This window comes from Phycomyces blakesleeanus (genome assembly GCF_001638985.1).
Source record: "Phycomyces blakesleeanus NRRL 1555(-) unplaced genomic scaffold PHYBLscaffold_21, whole genome shotgun sequence".
In the NCBI taxonomy this organism is placed as follows: Eukaryota; Fungi; Mucoromycota; class Mucoromycetes; order Mucorales; family Phycomycetaceae; genus Phycomyces; species Phycomyces blakesleeanus.
In genome coordinates, this window is record NW_017265154.1 from 408,136 (window position 1) to 427,971 (window position 19,836).

Below are 19,836 nucleotides of genomic sequence, written 5' to 3' on the forward strand. Positions count from 1 at the left end.
TTTACCGAGGATTTGAGAGCATTGTTATGAGCCGGATAAGATGGGGCCTCCAAACCAATACCAAGCAATCTTGCTCAGAAATCTTGGAAAGGTTTCCAATTGCAATATGCGATAAACGCTCCTGCAGTATCTACTTTCTTTAATGTTAAAGTACGGACTCATAAGCAGTCCCAAATATCTCAACAATAATTAAGAAGCTTTTCTAATGCTGATATTTGGACATTTGTTGCTTTTACCTTTCTTCTATTTATTTTAACATGGAACAAAAGCAAGATGAAGTAATTCGTGAATACTACAAGAAAAAAAGGTGATTCTAACTCTTATTAGCCCAATGGTTGTTAAAGAACACATTTGTAAGCATGGGTCAGATAATCGTTTTAACTTTGTCATTTTGAAACCGTGGCAAAAAATTCTCAAAAATAATAAAAACAAACTTTTTACATTCAGCAAATTTCTTTTTTCTTTTATTTTTGCTGTTTATTTATTTAATTGGTTTATTTTGAACCAAATTTGATGCGTTATTCAATATAGTATCAACATTGTCAATGGTGTCATGCTTCTGTCGCTCACGCATAAGACCACTGATGTATTCTTCTATAGTTGGAGGAGTTAATCCAAAAATTGGCTTTGTAGCTGATCCATTTAGACAGGTGTGGAAGTTTTTGAACAAAGTACAGAGAATGTAGACCAGAGCTGGGTTCGTGTTCCCTTTGAACTTCATGATGTAGCTAGACTTGCAAAGCTTGAAGTATTGGGATACTTTCCCAAACTCTATCTCCACTTGAACTCTGACCTTCGCCATTTCAGTGTTAACATACTTCCCATTAGCTACGGTTTTATACATCATGTTCAAATTATAGTCATTAGAAAAAAAACAATAGATTGTAATATTACTGCTACGACAACTTACCATGTATTCTGATCTCGTGCTCTTTGTATGGTCTGAATACATGCTTACACTTCTTGTATTCCAAATCCCCGTAAATTCTATAATTGACTTGTGGTGTCAAAGGACCCAACTGGCCAAGATGAAGAATCAATCGATCAAGTGTATTTGTATCATCAAACACCTTGGCATCATGAGCAGACCCAATAAATGGGCCCACAAGGGTGCTAGTGATACCATCTGGTGTACCAATAGCTTGATACTTAATGCAATGGACATGCTGTTCAGAATAGAGCTTTAGCACACACACACACACATATATATATATATATTCCTAAACCTAATGCATTACCTTCCATCCATTGCCAGTATGTTTCTGCTCATCATTGTTTGTACGACAGCAGACTTTCTGCATTGTGCGATCAATAAAGCCAATGATGTTTTTATATACGCCACCTACATACTTATTAGGGTTATTAAAAATTAGCTTAGTTTTATATGGTATAATATTCAATGCTGTATTGAGAGATATAATTACATTGCTCGTAGATGGCCTCTGAAAATTTGGCACAATTTTCTCGAGAGAATTGGCGGCTATCAAATTCAAGACCATACTTGAATTTGCTGATCAGCATAGTCGAAAATTGGTTTATTATGCAGGCCATATTCTTTCTGTTCATGCCCCATTTTTTCTCCATCGTGCAATAGCTTCGAGGGTGCGCAAAACGGTAAAGTACTAATGCAAAAGCGAATTCACGTTGCACACATATTCTATAAGATTCGTATCGTTTGAAGGTCATGATACGAGGAAGATTCATGCATACACACATGCGTTTAATCTAATTCTTATATAAATATAAGTATATCTGTAATATACGCTTGTTTTTAATGAACCAATGGCTTAATTGAATAGCTGCCTCAGAAAGAGTAAACCGGAACTCTTTCTTGCAGGTATTATCAGAAAGAGTTGTCAAATCAAGACGCTTATAAGTGGCTCTCTTCTTAGAGATGGTGGGTTGAGTGTTTTGATGGAGCAAGTAATAGCCGTAAATAGCAGGAGTGATAGTAACCATAATGTTTTTCTGTTAAATAGGATAAAAGAAGAAGAAAGAAGTATAATATAATTTCCATTACGTCCTCAAAAGTACCCTTCGTTTAATCGGAGACGTATATTACGATTCTGGTTTTATATTTCTTCCATTTCTAGCAGTCTCAAAATACCCTACGCTGTCCTCTCTCTTATGATGAGATCCAGATAATAGGCATGCATACTTTTTGCTTCCTTTTCTGCTTTTTATCTATTGCTTAATATTCGTTTGAAATATGTATATAAGATTTTGTTTTCTAGTGATTGCTGGGCTGCTTTTGTGTCTACTTTTACAAGCAAAAGAAAAAGAAAAAACTTTCTTTTACCCTTTTTAGCAAGAAGTGCACAGACCACTTTAGAGTAACCTACAAATCGCCTTTAGAAACTTGTACTCCACTTTGAGAGTCATTGCTACACCGATCAATACCGAACCTTTCATTACTCTTTTGCTTATTTGATTTACTTTACTTTACTTCACCTTACAAAGTTGATTTCGTAAGTACTCTAATTAAATATTATTAGCTGTTCTTTCTGCGGTAGAAAAGTTACACAAAGCAAGTAAAAAGAATATACAGCTATATCACGTTTTCTCTGACGTGGACATATAAGACTGACAAAAAGCGCAGTCCTAAACTTTAATCGCAGATGAAAAAAATTTCTGTTACAAATAGAACCCCTCCAACGCGTGTCGTTTGTTTTCTCCTTGAGCAACAACAGTCCCGGTTTCATAGTGAGGCGTCTCTTGCGACCGTTGCAGGGAGATTCTTCCATGCTACAAGCATCGGAAAGTGAAAGTTGTTACTCGCCAGCTCAGTTAATTCTGAGAAGTCGTGGGGCATGGTCTCTTTTCATTTATGGAAGGACTACTGTGTACATCGCATCGCCAATGTGGAATCATGATGCTGGGGGGAGGGAGGTCTAACCTGTGGTGAGATGTGCTGGCTCTTCACTGCTAACCTGACTGAACTCTTTAACGGCTGACGGTGAAGCTACTGGTAGTCGAATGAGCTGGACCTTATCACCTAGTGGTAAGTTCTCTGGCGAGTTCGCACCTACATTACTCGGTGACGAGATGTGGGGCTGGATGAACGGGTGCTTTCCGTTGGTTTACCACCATTCCAGCACCTCCTTCGCTACCAAGACAGGTTTACGTCCTGAGGGAGATTGAGCCGCGTAATGCGGGGACAAAGAACTTGGTGTCATGCTTTTTATTCTTTTACATTAGTAAAAGAACATTAAGTGAAATTATATGAAATAAAATAGCTTTATGTATAAGTTTAATAAATAGAATAATTTTTAAACTGTTGTTGACTCTAATAAAAAAATACGCGTTTAAACTTTTTTTTACTTGATTGAAGAGATTAATGTTGTAATTAGAAAGTCTCCTTTATAAGAAAAATTAATCTAGTTAAATAAATCTGAAGATTAATATAATATAATATGTCTTATTATAATTGTGTCAATCACCGTGTTTGATTGTATAGGGTGCTTTTGGCGGTAAAGTTGAGACGATTCTTGAGAATGCTAATTGCGCGAAATATATATAATACTGAATTTGGCTGATTCGAATGGACATTGTAAAGACGTATTGAATTGGGAGAAAGAGAAAGAGAGAAAAGTCGGGAAAAAATGAAGAGAAAACAGAGATGAGAAGGAATGAAGAAATGCGTGTTTGAAAGAGAGGCAGAAATTGTGTGGTGAGTTGAATACACCAACAATGTCCTCATTGTATTTACAGACTGTACATAAGAAGCTTAATATGAATGTATTTATGAAATAGTAATCATTAATTACCCACAAACCTTTTTGTACTTCGAATATCAGTGAATGCTTTGAACCCTCCATTCTTCATCAAATACACACATTCGCCATTATATTTACGGTGCAAAATATAATTTTAATTCAAATAAGAATAGGAGACAAGTATTGAAAGTTACAAGACCCATCCTTAAATATTCTGTATAAGAATGATTCGCCACAGATGTACAGACAGCTTTCATATTACAGTCCTTAAAGTCAAGTTGACAGATATATGGTATATTGAGTAAGAAAGGCATGGATATCATAAAAGAGGTATCTTTTCATATTGAATTACGTGTAGTGAAGTGAAATTTTGATGCACACCGGTTATTACAGCAGGCTAAGTAGTATATTTTGTTTAGGTGCAAGCGCAAGTGCAGGTGCTCAAAGGATAGTATTATTATAATACGATACTTTCAAAAAGAGTCAACCCAGCGAGAAAACCTCAACGTTATAAGTGTTTTGCATTATATTTGAAACAATCTAAAGGTATTTTACCAAGGCAAAAAAAAAGTCAAAGAAATGTTTTGAGAGAAAACTTAGCACTATTGCTGCCTCTGTTTAATAGAAAGGTAAAGTTGGTATATTAAAAGTGTTCTTTCTTCTCAAAATATGAGCATTATTTTTCGGTATTTTGCTATGGGAGCTATAAATTCTGTGGAAGATATTGTTCTACTTTTTTGTAGTGCCGAATTACTAGTGTGTCAATTGCTGAATACCTCAATAAAATTCAAGAGCTTTTTGTAGAATAAATATACCTTTACCAACGCATCAAGTTTGTCCGTAAACAAGCCGATATTAGTTTTGAGTGAGCTGAAGGTTTTAGTCCATTATTTTCTAGCCAAATGCTTTGCAGCTTCCGAATATGTGTTTCAATCCCACTACACTTAAAATGGACTCTATTATAATATTACATTTTAGCAGTTTGCTTTAAAGTACTGTTTAATAAAGGTAATCTTTTAGACGAATATGGGAAAACTTAAAAGCAATATGGCATGCATGATAAAAAGACGATGCAGATAAACAAGACAAATGCAGACCATCAAAATAAATAAATTAAATCAAATTAAATCAATATTTATAGGAAGCTGGCATTAGTTGGTGGGAGCCTACGTCTCAACTTTATCGGACCACCCAAATGTAACCCGTTGTCCCGCGTTCAATAATTATATTTAATTTCTAACAATCCGTACATATTGTTAGTGGGATTACTTTAATAAAATATAGGGTAATACCTTTAGCCAAGTATAAACAAGCACAATGTTAATCACATACTCTTATAACCATATATTGTTATTACTAGCATATATTCTATTAGATTTATATTAACAATAAAATAGCTATCTATCATATTATTTCCAAAAACATATCCTAACAGGAAATGTTGACTTCCATCCTGGAAACATCGTGTGCTATCAGAAAATGGTCTGCCATAAAGAGTGTATTTTGGTTGATTAATGACTAATATATTACGAGAGTATTTTTGATCTAGATAAATAATAAGTAATATTCAAGTGAATTATATACTACAACGGTCTATTCATAAAATCAAATTGGATATAAAAATACAATTATGTGATTATATTATTATTATTATTATTATTATTGCTTAGAGGAGATGGCTTGAAGTACAAAATAAGATTTCCTTAAAGTATTTTGGTCTTACCATGGATAAGCATCAGCCTCGACAAAAAAATAAAGAAATAACTAAAGTTTGATAATATTGATCACCTAGACCCTAATTCTACTGAACGACTATGAATAGACTATTGGGATCACAAATTAAAATATAATGCAATTTTGTGGATACTTGTACAATACATATATATATACTATAAAGATGATAAGAAAAAAAAAGACGCCTTTCAAGATCTTGTTCCTTGATTATCTTACGCATGACTCTTAATGAGTGTGGGGATGTCGGTATTTTTGGTTCAATACAAACTCTATAGTTAAATTGGGTATATTGTACTGTGCTAAGGTAAAATCAAATAAAACTTCTTTACATAGGTCAAATGAACAAAGGGTGTTAAAGACTAAGATGTGCTACTCTAGCGATATCTTGTAGTCAATCCTATTTGTAAAAAAAAAACACCCAGTAATACTGACATAGTCGTATTTAATTTACAAGAAAACAATCCTAGTCTGAATTTCCAGGGAACTCTTCTGGGTATTGGGATCTTTCTTGTTCTCTCTCGTTCTTTCTCTGTTTATGTGCGACTGTTGGGGTATCACAGTCTCTTACTGTAAGACACACGCTAAAAGCAGATCTACGAAAGCCTTTTATGGATCGATCATCAAGCTTTGGTTCATATAGTAGCATAATACTATCAACATAACATGTGTGGTCCAGGCGAGTGGGGTAAAAGTAAATGAGATGAACTAGACTACCAGCTGTTCATTTTATTATCAGATTTTAGATGGGGTTGATGTCAAATAATAACGGGAACGAAGTTTTACCGAGTTTCTGACATTTCAAAATGCTGTAGAAAGTCTATTAGTGGTGAGACAACGGAAAGGTATATGATATCTTTATATTTTAAGATTTGGCCAATAAAAAGCAACCAGCCAATGAGCGAAACAATAGTTCAATAGCGCCATCTTCATCTAAATGAAAGACTTGAATAGATGATCAAAAGTCCGCTAAAGCGACAGCAATAAAACCGCACCTTTCCTCACAAAACTCTCTTCTTCAGCTCATACATCAAATATGTCTAACGCCCCTGAAGAATACAAGTACCACTTCGATACCCTCCAGGTACACGCTGGTCAGGTTGTTGATCCTTCCACAAACTCGCGTGCAGTCCCCATCTATGCTACTTCCTCCTATGTATTCAATGACAGCGACCATGGTGCCGACCTGTTTGCTCTTCGCGCCAGTGGTAACATTTACTCCAGGTAAAGTCTTTAGAAATAGCTCTTCAATCATTATACGAGACATGATTAACTGATTCTACTATAGAATCATGAACCCCACCAACGATGTGTTCGAGAAGCGAATTGCTGCTCTCGAGAAGGGTATCGCTGCTACTGTCGTGTCTTCTGGCCAGGCTGCCCAGTTTTTGACCATTGCTACACTTGCTACTGCTGGTGACAACATTGTTGCTTCGTCAAGCATCTATGGTGGTACTTATAACCAGTTCAAGGTTGTCTTCCCCCGACTTGGTATTCAAGTTCGCTTCACTGAAAGTGATGATCCCGAAGATTTCCGCAAGTTGATCGACGAGAAGACCAAGGCTGTTTATGTTGAAAGTCTCGGTAACCCCAAGTTCAATGTTCCTGATTTCAAGGGCTTGGCTGATGTTGCTCACTCTGAGGGCGTTCCTTTGGTTGTCGATAAGTAAGGATGCGCGATTTTACGATGCACGACAAAGCAAATCAGAAGCTGTTGTGCTCACATCTTGTTTTTTTTATAGCACTTTCGGTGCTGGTGGTTACCTCGTGAAGCCTCTTGAGCATGGTGCTGATATTGTTGTACACTCTGCTACCAAGTGGATTGGAGGGTAAGTGACTGATAAGGAATATGGTATTATTGAGAGATGAACTAATCCACATGGTTGATATTAGCCATGGTACCACCATTGGCGGTGTTGGTAAGTTTGATTTATTGTCGTGTGTTTTCTCGGTTGATGGGATCATTAGTTCACAGAATATAAAGATTTTTTTCGGTGCATAAAGGGGAACATGCATATACAATTATAAACATAAAAGCTAACCAATATTTATGGGCGTAATATAGTTGTTGATGCCGGTAACTTTGACTGGAACAATGGCCGCTTCCCTGAATTTACATCCCCCTCCCCTAGCTACCACGGTTTGAACTTCTGGGAGACTTTCGGCAAGGCTGCCTTTTCTTTCCGTCTTAGAACAGAGAGTCTCCGTGACATCGGTGCCTGTCTTAATCCCTTTGGTTCTTTCTTGTTGTTGCAGGGACTTGAAACCTTGTCTCTCCGTGTCCAGCGTCACGTCGACAATGCTCTTGAGCTTGCTCGCTGGTTGCAGGCCAGAGATGATATTAACTGGGTTTCTTACCCTGGTCTTGAGAACCACCCTTACCACGCTATTGCCAAGAAGTACCTCCAGCACGGTTTCGGTGGTGTCTTGACATTCGGTGCCAAGGGATCTCTTTCTGTAAGTATATTATATAATTCAAAGCCTTAGTAATGGGGACTAAACTTTTTATGTTTAGACTTTTATCAACAATCTCAAGCTCAGCTCTCATCTTGCCAACGTTGGTGATGCCAAGACTCTTGTAATTGCTCCTGCTCTTACTACTCATCAGCAGTTATCCGATGAGGAGCAGCGTGCTTCCGGCGTCACAAAGGATATGATTCGTGTCTCTGTCGGAATCGAACACATTGATGATATCAAGCACGATTTTGAGGTTGCTCTCAAGGCTGCCAACGCCCCTGTTGAGGCATCTCTTGACAACCTTACTATTGCTTAAATTTATATATACTGTACTATTTTCCCTTATTTTATTCATCCCCATCTCTACTCTTATAAAAGAGCTTACTAACTACTGTATTAATAAACAACAAAAAAGAATCGGCTATAAATCGATTTTTGTTATAATGTAAAGATAATATTCAGCAATCAATTATTTCTAGCCCATAATGGTTTTATAAGATGTGGGTTGTTTTTTGTTTTTGTTTTGCTTCAGCCTGGGAGTCCTGGCTTATAGGTAATAAATTTGCATAAATTTAAAGTTCTTGAAAATTTTATACATAAAATAAACTTGGATCATTCGATACAGAGGGATACTTAAAAAGGAAAGAGAAAAAAATACATTCTAAAAATGCATATGTATATCGACCCCTTGGAAGTATTCAAGCTGTAAAGAAAGAAAGAAAGAAGTTCTAGCCAGTTGGAAAATGTGGATAATTTCGGCGTTGGAGGCTAAATAGAAAGCCACGTATCTCATAGGAGTCGCGTCTTACATATGACTAATTGTCATATATTCTTCTCTATTGTAAAGCTTATATTATACTATCAAAGTAATGCAAGATCTCTTGTAATCAGTGTCAGTCAGCATTTAGTGCAAAATTAGTCAAAAGAAAACCCCGCGTGAGAGAATATAATCTGTCCCTTTTTTTCTTTCTTTCTATTTATCGGAATATCTATTGGCCGTGGGATTACACTATCGATTCAATAATCTTGAGACTTTCCACTCAGTAATATTGATTTCAAATAGAGGCTACTCATATATCGGGCTACTATGCATCGCAATAAAAATAAACGTAATATTATGTTTATGAGTAGAGATCACAAATCAAATGCATATGTAGACTGCCAGTTATTGAAAATATACATATTTGTAGAAATACTCTTGGAGTCCACAAAACCTTTGTTTGAAGTAGCGCTCTTGTCTTATCTAGACATTTGTCCTTATATACGCGCTTTATACATTCTTTCTTTTCCCTGATAAATAAATTATTAAGCAACAATATGGGCAGACTTGAGGGAAAGAATATTCTTATGTAAGCCAAAGTCATGTCTGATAATTTTTATTTTATTCGACAAGTCTACTTACATTCCGACATAGTACTGGTGCCTCCGCCGGAATCGGTGAAGCATGTGCACGCGAATTCGCAAAAGAGGGATCAAACTTGGTAAGTTTATTTCGACAAGTAAAAACAAAGCAGAATAAACTAAGCTAAACTTGTTGCTCAACGACTATTTATTGTTATTATTATTGTTATTTTATGTCGATGACTAGATTCTTGCCGCCAGACGTCTTAGCAAGCTTGATGAGCTCAAGGCTGACATCCTCAAGCAGCATCCCAACATCACCATCTATACAGTTGCTCTTGATGTGAGCGATAAGGAAAATATCGACAAGGTTGTTCCTGGTTTATTAGAAAAGGTTAAACATGTAGATGTTCTCGTAAACAATGCTGGTCTGGTTATTGGCTTGGATCGTTTATTGGACACAAGCGCAGAGGCTATTGATGCCATGTTCAACACCAATGTCAAGGGTCTTGTTTTCTTGACTCAAGCTGTTCTCCCTGGTATGCTTGCTAGACAGACTGGTCATATCATCAACCTTGGATCTGTGGCAGGTAAGATAGCTAATAAGAACATGATGACACATCGGAAGATTGGCTTACATGATAACACATAGGCAAACAGAGCTATGGTGGTGGAAGTATCTACTGTGGTAATATTAATATATATATATATAATATTTCTTGTTTAACAGATTTTTGAAAAACTTTTATTAGCTACAAAACATGCTGTTGATGCAATTACCAGAGCTCTTTCCATTGAGCTGGTAGATACACCTCTTAGAGTCAGTCAGATCTGTCCTGGTATGGTCAAGACAGAATTCTCTACTATCCGTTTCCGTGGTGACCAGGAGAAGGCAGATAATGTGTACAAGGGTCTTCAACCTCTCGTTGGACAGGATATCGGTATGAGACACTATTATTAACCCATCTTTAGTTGAAACAGCCTTCTTTCTTTTTTATTAATACAAAGCCATTTTTAGCTGAACTTATTGTCTTCACCGCTTCCCGCCCTCCCCACGTCAACATCAGTGATATGCTTGGTAATTTTAATGATATATAAAGAAATAATCTACTAACTAGATATGTATATAGTCTTCCCTACTGCACAAGCCGATTCCAAGACCATCAGCCGCTCTACATAGACAAGTGTCTAGGAAATGTACCCATGATTAAAACGGTGGATACAGTTTAATTCTAATTAATAAAATGCATCAATTAAGCTTTGATATACTTTGTTTCCAAGAAATAAAGAATGTAAATCCTAGTATTAATATGGTGAGAGATCAATGGTGCAAAGTATACGTATAGTGTTTTGAGGGTGTCTCTGGCTCGGTAAAAAAGGATTAATGAAAGCTATCCAGAGTAACAACGAACAGTAACGTATGCTGCTGTGTTAAATAATAAATACTCACAATGCAAAAGAGGAAAGATAGGGAGAGTGAAGATAAAAGGTAGCTTTTGTTTTGGAATATATGTCCACTTTTTTAATATTTAAAATTGACTAAACATTTGATACAATCATTTCTTTGGCAAGGGTCATTTAGCAATTCGTTCTTCTTTTATCAATTTACACAGTTATATTTATCAAGTACTAGTACAATAAGTGCAGATCAGGCTGATATAAAGCTAGAATGAGTTACACTAGATAATTTTCTGGTATATACATTTGGTATGGTCAGCTTAAAAAGATTAAAATGAATAGCCTTCAAAATCAAGGTTCAAAAGACTCCAATTAGCTAGTTTAAATCCGTTGGTAATTGCATCTATGCTAATTTAGAGAGTCTATGAAATATTCTCTTTGCTACTTTTGAAATATGCCACACAGTCAATTGCTCTTTTAATTATTTTCTATGTATATATATGTATGCAATAAAAGTAAGTGTCTTGGTGTCACACAAGGCCTCTTAGCGCTTTGTATTCTAAAAAAACAATGCCACAATCCAAAATTGACCCCAATTGAAACTACAGTATTTGGATCCCGTTAGATAATCGTGCACAGTCAAGGTCTTATAAACCTATGATATTGAATCAGATTAGAATTACTAGAATGGAAAAAGAAGTGACGAATTGTAAGCGCAGAAGTATATACGGACTATTATCTTCAGTATGCATTACAGACTAGTGACGTTCAAAGAAAATATAAAGATGCCCATATCTCACATTGAATACAGCGCCCATATTCGGATCATAATTAGTAGGTGACACAATCATGAAAATGATGGCGTTATAGAGTTACCTGGTTGGGCATATAAAGAATAAGAGAAATGTATTGCCAAGCTATTTGTTTTACATCCATATTAGATAATAATATAACCATAGATAGTTTACACAGACACACACAGACACACTGTATGGACAACGATGGTATGATTTAATATAGTATTAACTAGGAAACACACAATGGACAAGACTGCCACAAACCTTGAAGGAGACAAAGACTGTGTCTTTAATTTTAAAGTTTAAAATGATATGAGTAGATAGGAAGCCATGAAAAGGCATTAACTGGTAATGTATATTAATCCTATTCATAATAATCATCATATCTTCAAGTGAGCCGAGACTAGAGAATGTCATTGTGTATATCTCGTATCATACTCATTTCACTTTTCGGTACTCGCAAAGGGATTATCTCCTTCTTTTTATTATTATTATTTTCCTTTGTTAACGTTCACCTGTAGAATATGCTAGGAGCAAACTCATTTTTGGAAAATATATCTTTTGATTTGATACTTTATTTGAGCCGGATCGTTTATTAATACTTGTCAATAAGGAATGAGAAAGATAAGATTTATTGATCATCATGTAATGTCAAGAACGTTTCTACTCCTGAAAAGAAAAGAAACTTTCTTTTAATAAACAAAAAAGCAAACAAACAAACATATTAATGGTCAAATAAAGCGCCATTTGCAGTGATGGTAGGATGCATGGACGTGACTGGCATATACACACTCCAACTTGCTTTCCACTATTGTACTCCACTCTTTCCGTACACAACCTCTTCTCTCTCTCTCTCTCTCTCTCTCTCTCTCTCTCTTACATTTGGTCATCTAAAACAAACTTTTATCACCAGAGTCCAATTTAAATGGCAAGCTCTCACTCCGTTAATAGAGACCCACCGATTGGAGCCAATATCGAAGGCGAGAAAAGACACATTCCTTTGACAGCCTTAAGCAGACGTTCATCGACTGCTACGATTTCACCTGAAAATGGCTCCTCTAAAGGATCAATTCCCAAGCGTCGACTTGAATCAGAATCAACATTCACAATAAATTCTAAGCGTGGAAATCATATTAGGCGCTCTCATTCTGATATTAATCATCGTAAAGAACATTGGGCGAAACCTGATGCTGCGCCTTTTGGACCTTCTCAGTCTTCAGCGACCGTACAAAATATTATCCAGACGCCGACTTATGTGCCTGATCCACCCAACTGGGAGACAAATTCTGCTTGGTGTTATCTTCAAAGCATGCACCCTTCATATAAATCTATTTATCTTGATAGACAGTCCTGCACTGATGGTAGTCGCACAGGATATGTACTTGGACGCGCCGATGACTGCGATATAACGTGAGTAATTTTTTTTGACAGCTATTGATCGTTTATGGGCTAATATTTATTTATTCCAAAATAAGTCTTCGATTAACACAAGTTAGCAAGAGACATTGCACTATCTACATGGTAAATAAAATAGCCCTGTTCATTATTTATTTACTTATTTATTATGTCAATTATTGCATGATATGCAGGAGAGTGGTAATGATGGTAGATATAAGGGAATAAGTATATATATCAACGATACCAGGTAATTATATTTAAGGATATTAATAATAGAAGTTTTTCGGGGTTTTCTTGAGGGTGTATACTATCAAATATTCATCAACTTCTTACAATTGATATAACAGTAAGAATGGCACTTTTGTAAATGGAGTAACTATTGGATCCGGAAAACGTGTTATGCTCAAGTCCGGAGATCAAATTCGTCTTTTCTACCCGGAAGCTACAGAAGCTTGCGAGAACGATCTGACTTGTAAGATAGTCAAGATATATATATATAATTTTAAAATGCAATATTATCTCGTCTCGCGATGATATTAATATTGATATTAATAGGCTTCCGTGTTATTCTTCCACCAACATTTGAAGTGGGAGTAAGTAATAATATCATATATAATGAAAACAAAATGTTCATGGTTTGATTTAATTTTATTATTAGACATTCCACGAAGATTACAAGATAGATAATACTCTTGGTAAAGGATATTTTGCTCTTGTTAGTCGGGCAGTACCAAAAAAATCTGGGGTACCAGTTGCAGTCAAGATCATTACAAAGTCTAGGTGTGTACGCAAACCAAAGATGCTTCCTTCAATTATCCAGGAAATTAGCATCTTGATGTCTCTCGAAGCCCATGTAAGTGAATAAAGAAAGGTGTGTATTACTATAGCAGGTACTTATGATGTATATACCAGCCATGTATTATGAAGATTGAAAAGGTTTACAACGAGCCAGATTTTATATACCTGGTCCTTGAACTGTAAGTTTGTATATGTGCGTGTGTGTATGTGTATCTACATATGTATATATTTCTTATCATATTGAAATACCAGAGTTGAGCATGGGGAATTATTTGACTACATAACCAAAAGCAAACTTGATGAAGAAAAGACCCGTTTCATTTTTTGGCAGCTCTTTGATTCAATTAATGTAAGGGAATCGAAATAGCAATCGCATTTTTTTATATAAATCAATTGCTTCTATAGTTCTTACATAAGAAAGGAATTGTTCACCGTGACTTGAAACCAGAGAATAGTAAGCGAATCATTCCGTCTACTAGAATATTTTATATTTCCACAAGCTAATATGGATTAAATAGTATTGCTGGCAAATATGGATACTCTTCACATCAAACTAATTGATTTCGGGCTGGCTAAAGAACAACAAGCCGGAGAAAAGCTTGTGACTCAGTGCGGCACACCTACATATGGTATGGTATTCAAATTAATATCAAGAAAGAAAAAACTCTAAATACAAAAGTATCCATTAGTTGCGCCAGAAGTACTGAAACACTCTTCCACAAGAGCATACGGAAAGGAATGTGATCTCTGGTCCTTGGGTGTAATGCTGTATATCTGCCTTTCTGGATATCCACCTTTTGATGGTCAGTATAACATATATACTAATATTTTTGCAAGCCACCTTATATTAATCTGATTTTTTATTCTAGCAGAAGCTGTTGGACCACCTAGTATGGAAGAGCAGATCGTAAATGGGATATACTCGTTTGATCACTCTCCTTGGGAAAATATATCTTCTGAAGGTAACCGGTTATTCTATATTAGTCTTCTATACTAACAATAATCATTTGTACAGCCAAGAAACTTATTAGAGGTCTTTTGACTGTTGACCCGGACAATCGATTTACTATTCATCAAGCCATGGTAAGGTTTACTAAATATATATATATATTAAAACAGCTATACTCATCTTATTTAATCGAATTAGAATAGTCCCTGGATGCTGATGGATGTAAGTTGAAATCAGAAACGACTTTATAAATACTGATTTCAGTATAATCGTACATTTATAGATCGAAGGTCTGAAGCGAAGAATCAAACGTGTTCATCCTCAATGGATAGTGAGGCCAAAGACTGCGGAAATAGTGGAAGAAGATGCTATTACAACACAGATAGCAAATTATTGAATCCCATAATTATTTTTGGGTATAATATAGTCCTCTTGCTTTCTGTTTATTTATTATCAACTATTGATGTATTCTGTCCTACCAACTATTTCTTTTCATGTAGCATCAATAAAGAAGAAGTTCAAGGTAGTCCTAAAAATCAATACTTAGATACAATACAGTATATAGTTATATGCTCGTAATACACTTATAATTCGATGTAAAGTTAAATTATTATTATTGTTATTATTAATATTAATATTATGATTATGATTATTCTAATAAGAAGAAACTTTGATTTCCCCACAAAAATGACTGTATCGTTCCAGCGATTCAATGAAATTACTTATTCAAGCATGAATGTTATATATATATATATATATTATTTCTATTGTCCTATCGTTGTCTAGGAGCATATTTAGAGGTCCATATAGATCGATCTTCTTTTGAAGTATCTAACTTATTCAGAGGATGGGATGGTATAATAGTCTCTGATACTGCTGGTTCTGGAAATTCGCTCCAAGCGTCAACATTTTCCAGAGTATTTTCCATGTCATCTTCCATCATATCAACATCTTCATCGATAAATTGAAATTGCTCAACTGGGGGATTATGATCTATTTCCATAGACTATTTTTCTCATAAAAGTCAACCAAGAAAGTAATATCAAATAAACCTTTGATTACTTACATTGTTTTCTTTGAGTTCATGTGCCTGGCTAACTGTCTGTGTTTTTACAGATCCATCTTTTGGTTTTTTTTTGTTTTTTCGCTTTGGTTCCCATTTTGACGTTTGTTGATCAGGGACCTTTGGCTGCTCGGTATATAAAGCGGGTAAAAGACCTTTTGATGCGCACACAAGAAAAGTATTCATTTTATCCCTCGTCTCAGACGAAAGAGTATCGATTCCATGGATCATAGCTTTGATAGAAAGATTCCGGTCATTGGAAAAAAGAGTTACATATTTTGACACGCTATGCATAAAGTACCTAACAATAAAAAAAAGAGAAGCCCATATTAAACCACGCTTTTGAATACAACTTCATAGTATAATAATAATTACATGCAACAATCCAAAATAGAATCGTCTCCAAGTGCCTACCCGTACTAACATGTCAGGATGCAAGTTCACAAAAATACAATCGCACATCTTACTTTTTTTGCTTTAGGATCGTATATTTCATTGCTCTTTTGTCCTCTTAAGCAGGGTGTCTTGTTGCGAAGTTCTTTTTCAAGAAACCTCATTACTGTCCGCGCCAATTCTCCCAAGGTAGCACCACCATTTTTGTCCCTGGACTTTGCATACTGAAAACCCCTGACATCAATGCCAGATACGTTTTGGGGTTACGTATATTATAGTACCTTTAATCCATCTAATTCACGAACAACAGCCCAAGGGACTACCAAGGTGATCACATTAGGATGTAAAGCAGTCTTAGTCAAAAGCGACTGTAGATAACCAAGGTTGGAGATTAAGAAGTTGGTATCCAATACGATTACTTGATGACACTGCTCTATTCCTGTTGGTGAAACTAATTCATGTGTTGGGATTCATGTGTTCATAAGTAAAGCTCAAAGAGATTGCATTCAATTTTTTTTTCAGAGTTCCTACCCAACGGTTGGGATTGAACAGGTGAAGAGGAATCATTAGAATGTGATCCATTTAACAAAAGAGTTGAAAGTGAATCGCCTTTGTAAAATTGAGAACTGTTCGTTTGATGAGCACGTAGACTGGCAATCTCTTGATTCACTTGTTGGATAAATTCAATCCCATCAACGTCCATGAATTCCTCCATATCAACGCTTTCTTTTCTTTCCTTCTTCTTTTTTTTCTATGTGTGTGTGTGTAAAAGTTAACCTTGAGAAAGATAGCTTGACTGCTTTATTATACATCCCTTCCAGGCAACTTATGACCACACAAAAGCCCGTTATATTAGTAGAAAAGTAATTATTGCTTTTATTATAACCAATAAAATATCTTGAATCATGGCTTTACTTTAAAATTAACTTTGTATTTCTATTAATGGATATCCTTATTCCTGTAGCTTGGTATTGTTAGGATAGTAAATTTCTAATTGAGATTCTGAGCATAAAAAAAAAACTTAAAAAAAACTTATGACAGAAAAAATAAAATCGGAGCGGCGGAGTCACATTATGTTTAAAACTTAGATGCAAGTCGAAAGAATCGATTAGGTACAAGTAAAGAAAAATTATAGCAAATCATCGTTACACGCAATTTAGTAGTTGTTACTTGAATGGTTACTTAGATCCGAGCTAATGAGCTTAAAAAGTAATTTGCCCATATTCAATTATTATTTCTTCCATATAAATACAACAATTGTAATTAACATTTTCTGTTCTCATTTACCAAAAAAAAAAAAAGAAAGAAAGAAAGAGACATCTAATAGGAATGAAATATCTTTGGGTTCTTTCTCTACTGGTGTTCACACTTTTACTCCATATTCAGTCGATTTATGCCCAAGGAGTTAGCAAAACGGGCAAGAAAGACGGCAATGCGATTTTTAAAAGCGGTGTGAATGTTCCCCAGGGAAAGTTTCATTTCAAGAACATCAAAACAGGAAAATACCTCGACTTCTTGCCAGGAAATCTACCCGAACCTGTAGCCGGAAAGAAGTCTGCCTCCAATTTGTGGATTGTAAAGCGATATTCCAACAAATACTTTGAAATTCGCCATGATCATGGAACTGCAAAAAAATGCTTGTCTGCTCGCTGGGTAAAGTCCATAACAAGTATTTTTAATTTATGCAGACTTTTTTTTAAAAGACGGCTAACCTTTAATATCTCTGCCAATATGATATTTTCTTACACTAGACTAAAGGAGTTGACGATGCGGGTGTTATGTGGCAATGCGAGCTCAAAAACATGAAAAGATCACTTGGAGACCAAACTCTCGACAACGAGGATATTGAGGCCATCGAAACCAATGAAACGCTCTCTAAACGTTACGCACCAATAGTCTGGACAAAACAGGTGTGGGTATTTGTTCCTGTTTCCGGAAAAGCAAAGACATACAAGATCATTGCCGTTGACCACTTGTATGACATGACACCCAAGTGTTTATCCCACAAGCCAACCGGTGGTAAAGGCAAACGAGGTGGAACTATACTCAAAAGCTGCAAATACAATACAAAGGATACCAGCCTTTATTGGAAGATGGAGTAGTGCCCTATTCTGGATAAAAGCAAAACGATCTGTGATCTTTTACTTTAAACCATCCAAAGAAATGTAAACTGTGTACTTTTATTTATCAAAATATAGCATTCTATTTAAACACGTATTTTTTTTTTTTTGGCTTTATACTTGTGCTTTATATTAAATTATAGCATTTATACTTAAAGTAGCATGAATATAATATAGCAGTTTCAAGATAAGCTATATCTTTTTAAACCTTTGATTAATATTGTCTGTCTATAGACAAAAAGTAAAGTTCTAAAAAAGGCATGCGTATAGAAGCTTGTAAGCTACTAGAAGAATGTATATAGTCAAACTACATTCCCCTCAGTAAAATAGTCAGAATAGAAACAAACACAAGGGATACATATTCTATGTGAATATATCATAATATCCACACGTTACTCTTTATTGATTTGCTAAATTCAAGTCTTCCATCTTCGTCGCAAGGTCTTCAGGTTGGGCACGCTTTTTATTCTTAGAGTTATACATTGGAATGAACTTGGCCCATGATCTTCTCCTATTTATACTTGTTGTATCTTCCTGACTTGTCTTTCCAGTTGATTGGGACAATTGACCCTCTGTAAAAGTGTTGCTTTTTTCTGACTGTTGGCTTTTCTTTGAGATACTACTTTGGGCAGAAATAGGTTGTGCCTCAGCTGAAAATCCTGATTCAGAAATACCAGTCGTATTTTGTGTCTTTGAAGTTGAAGGTAATCCATCAAGTGGCACTGTGTGCACATCATTAAGCGAACATTCGTTTCTCGAACTCGTTCCAATATAGTTCTCTTCACTGTCTGTACTGTTTTTCAATCCACTCTTTGATGTTGATGCATCTTCATTTATCTTGATCCCCGAGCTTCCAGGCACTGAGATTTCTTCACTCACGCTATAACCAAGCTTTTCTCGCATTTTTTTTCTTTTGTTATCCCTCTTCTTCTTCACGGCTTCTTCTTTCTGGATTTCAAGTTTTTTGGACGTTTGAAATGCAAGTATAGGTGGACTCACACTAGACATTCTTAACGCATCCCTGATATGCTTATCTTTCACAATCATCACTGCTTCTTGATAATTAAACTAATCAACGTTAGTCAGTACTTTATACGTTATATCACGTTCTTATGTTCTCACCCATCGTCTAACGCGTCCTTTTGATTGTGGGTAAATATCGAACACCTCGTTAGATTCGATTTCGTACATCAAGTGATATGCTTGTACGGTAGTATTCTTCCTTTCTATAAATTTTCCTACACGCCGCCGTACAGTCCCCAGCACACCAGCTTCTTCCCAAGTTGTCGTTTTAACTATATCCTTGATATCGTCTCCATCATACCACCTCGATTTTGGCTTGAGGAAAAAGAAAGATTTTATTCTTCAAGTACCACAGATAAGATTAAATACTTCTGTGACACTTACAATGACCCACGGCTTCTTTTGTTTATTGGTAGATATTAACATAAAGTATTTTGTTTTTGGATCGATGATTATACACCCGACAAGGTTTCGAATGTTAGCACTTTCTTGAAAGGTAATATTATCTTCATTTGCAGCGATATCTTGCTCTAATACTTTGCTATTATCAATGTTATCTGTGTTTGGTTGGTGGAGACTATTGGACATAATTAGCTGTTTTCTTTCTTTTTTTTTGTATGGAAAAGAAAATTGAAAGAATGTAGAATTTGTT

General features: G+C 35.6%; 8 protein-coding genes across 8 annotated transcripts; 4 read left to right on the forward strand and 4 right to left on the reverse strand.

Annotated features, from left to right (window-relative positions):
• Positions 1-481: 481 nt before the first annotated feature.
• On the reverse strand, positions 482-1,686 carry PHYBLDRAFT_66235 (hypothetical protein; the record flags this gene model as incomplete). Its single annotated transcript, XM_018441610.1, has 4 exons — positions 482-828; positions 911-1,181; positions 1,239-1,342; positions 1,425-1,686. 4 exons carry the CDS (start codon positions 1,684-1,686, stop codon positions 482-484), a joined length of 984 nt encoding a protein of 327 aa, XP_018287580.1.
• A 1,012-nt stretch (positions 1,687-2,698) lies between these two features.
• On the reverse strand, positions 2,699-3,549 carry PHYBLDRAFT_66234 (hypothetical protein; the record flags this gene model as incomplete). The annotated part of the gene is made up of 5 exons (XM_018441609.1): positions 2,699-2,817; positions 2,897-3,053; positions 3,099-3,186; positions 3,322-3,358; positions 3,441-3,549. The coding sequence occupies 5 exons, from the start codon at positions 3,547-3,549 to the stop codon at positions 2,699-2,701; spliced, it is 510 nt and encodes a 169-aa protein (XP_018287581.1).
• A 2,927-nt stretch (positions 3,550-6,476) lies between these two features.
• Positions 6,477-8,359, forward strand: PHYBLDRAFT_74908 (hypothetical protein). Its single transcript, XM_018443038.1, has 6 exons — positions 6,477-6,671; positions 6,736-7,113; positions 7,190-7,276; positions 7,341-7,366; positions 7,513-7,904; positions 7,963-8,359. The coding sequence occupies exons 1-6, from the start codon at positions 6,484-6,486 to the stop codon at positions 8,218-8,220; spliced, it is 1,329 nt and encodes a 442-aa protein (XP_018287582.1). The 5' UTR covers positions 6,477-6,483; the 3' UTR covers positions 8,221-8,359.
• Positions 8,360-9,203: 844 nt separating this feature from the next.
• PHYBLDRAFT_126915 (hypothetical protein) lies at positions 9,204-10,552 on the forward strand. Its single transcript, XM_018429133.1, has 7 exons — positions 9,204-9,253; positions 9,319-9,385; positions 9,493-9,835; positions 9,898-9,933; positions 9,998-10,186; positions 10,264-10,323; positions 10,376-10,552. Exons 1-7 carry the CDS (start codon positions 9,222-9,224, stop codon positions 10,423-10,425), a joined length of 777 nt encoding a protein of 258 aa, XP_018287583.1. The 5' UTR covers positions 9,204-9,221; the 3' UTR covers positions 10,426-10,552.
• Positions 10,553-12,275: 1,723 nt separating this feature from the next.
• Positions 12,276-15,116, forward strand: Chk2 (checkpoint kinase 2-like protein). Its single transcript, XM_018443358.1, has 15 exons — positions 12,276-12,850; positions 12,916-12,961; positions 13,030-13,085; positions 13,186-13,310; positions 13,394-13,431; positions 13,497-13,691; positions 13,751-13,815; positions 13,889-13,985; positions 14,042-14,090; positions 14,155-14,265; positions 14,326-14,439; positions 14,506-14,598; positions 14,652-14,719; positions 14,784-14,807; positions 14,869-15,116. The coding sequence occupies exons 1-15, from the start codon at positions 12,366-12,368 to the stop codon at positions 14,980-14,982; spliced, it is 1,680 nt and encodes a 559-aa protein (XP_018287584.1). The 5' UTR covers positions 12,276-12,365; the 3' UTR covers positions 14,983-15,116.
• A 210-nt stretch (positions 15,117-15,326) lies between these two features.
• On the reverse strand, positions 15,327-16,791 carry PHYBLDRAFT_159789 (hypothetical protein). The gene is made up of 6 exons (XM_018434061.1): positions 16,573-16,791; positions 16,323-16,492; positions 16,116-16,265; positions 16,024-16,058; positions 15,652-15,949; positions 15,327-15,591 (listed from the first exon to the last, which is right to left on the reverse strand). The coding sequence occupies exons 1-6, from the start codon at positions 16,754-16,756 to the stop codon at positions 15,358-15,360; spliced, it is 1,071 nt and encodes a 356-aa protein (XP_018287585.1). The 5' UTR covers positions 16,757-16,791; the 3' UTR covers positions 15,327-15,357.
• Positions 16,792-17,370: 579 nt separating this feature from the next.
• PHYBLDRAFT_66229 (hypothetical protein) lies at positions 17,371-18,143 on the forward strand (the record flags this gene model as incomplete). The annotated part of the gene is made up of 2 exons (XM_018441608.1): positions 17,371-17,694; positions 17,793-18,143. The coding sequence occupies 2 exons, from the start codon at positions 17,371-17,373 to the stop codon at positions 18,141-18,143; spliced, it is 675 nt and encodes a 224-aa protein (XP_018287586.1).
• A 417-nt stretch (positions 18,144-18,560) lies between these two features.
• PHYBLDRAFT_172185 (hypothetical protein) lies at positions 18,561-19,772 on the reverse strand (the record flags this gene model as incomplete). Its single annotated transcript, XM_018436749.1, has 3 exons — positions 18,561-19,229; positions 19,284-19,499; positions 19,569-19,772. The coding sequence occupies 3 exons, from the start codon at positions 19,770-19,772 to the stop codon at positions 18,561-18,563; spliced, it is 1,089 nt and encodes a 362-aa protein (XP_018287587.1).
• Between the last annotated feature and the right edge of the window lie 64 nt (positions 19,773-19,836).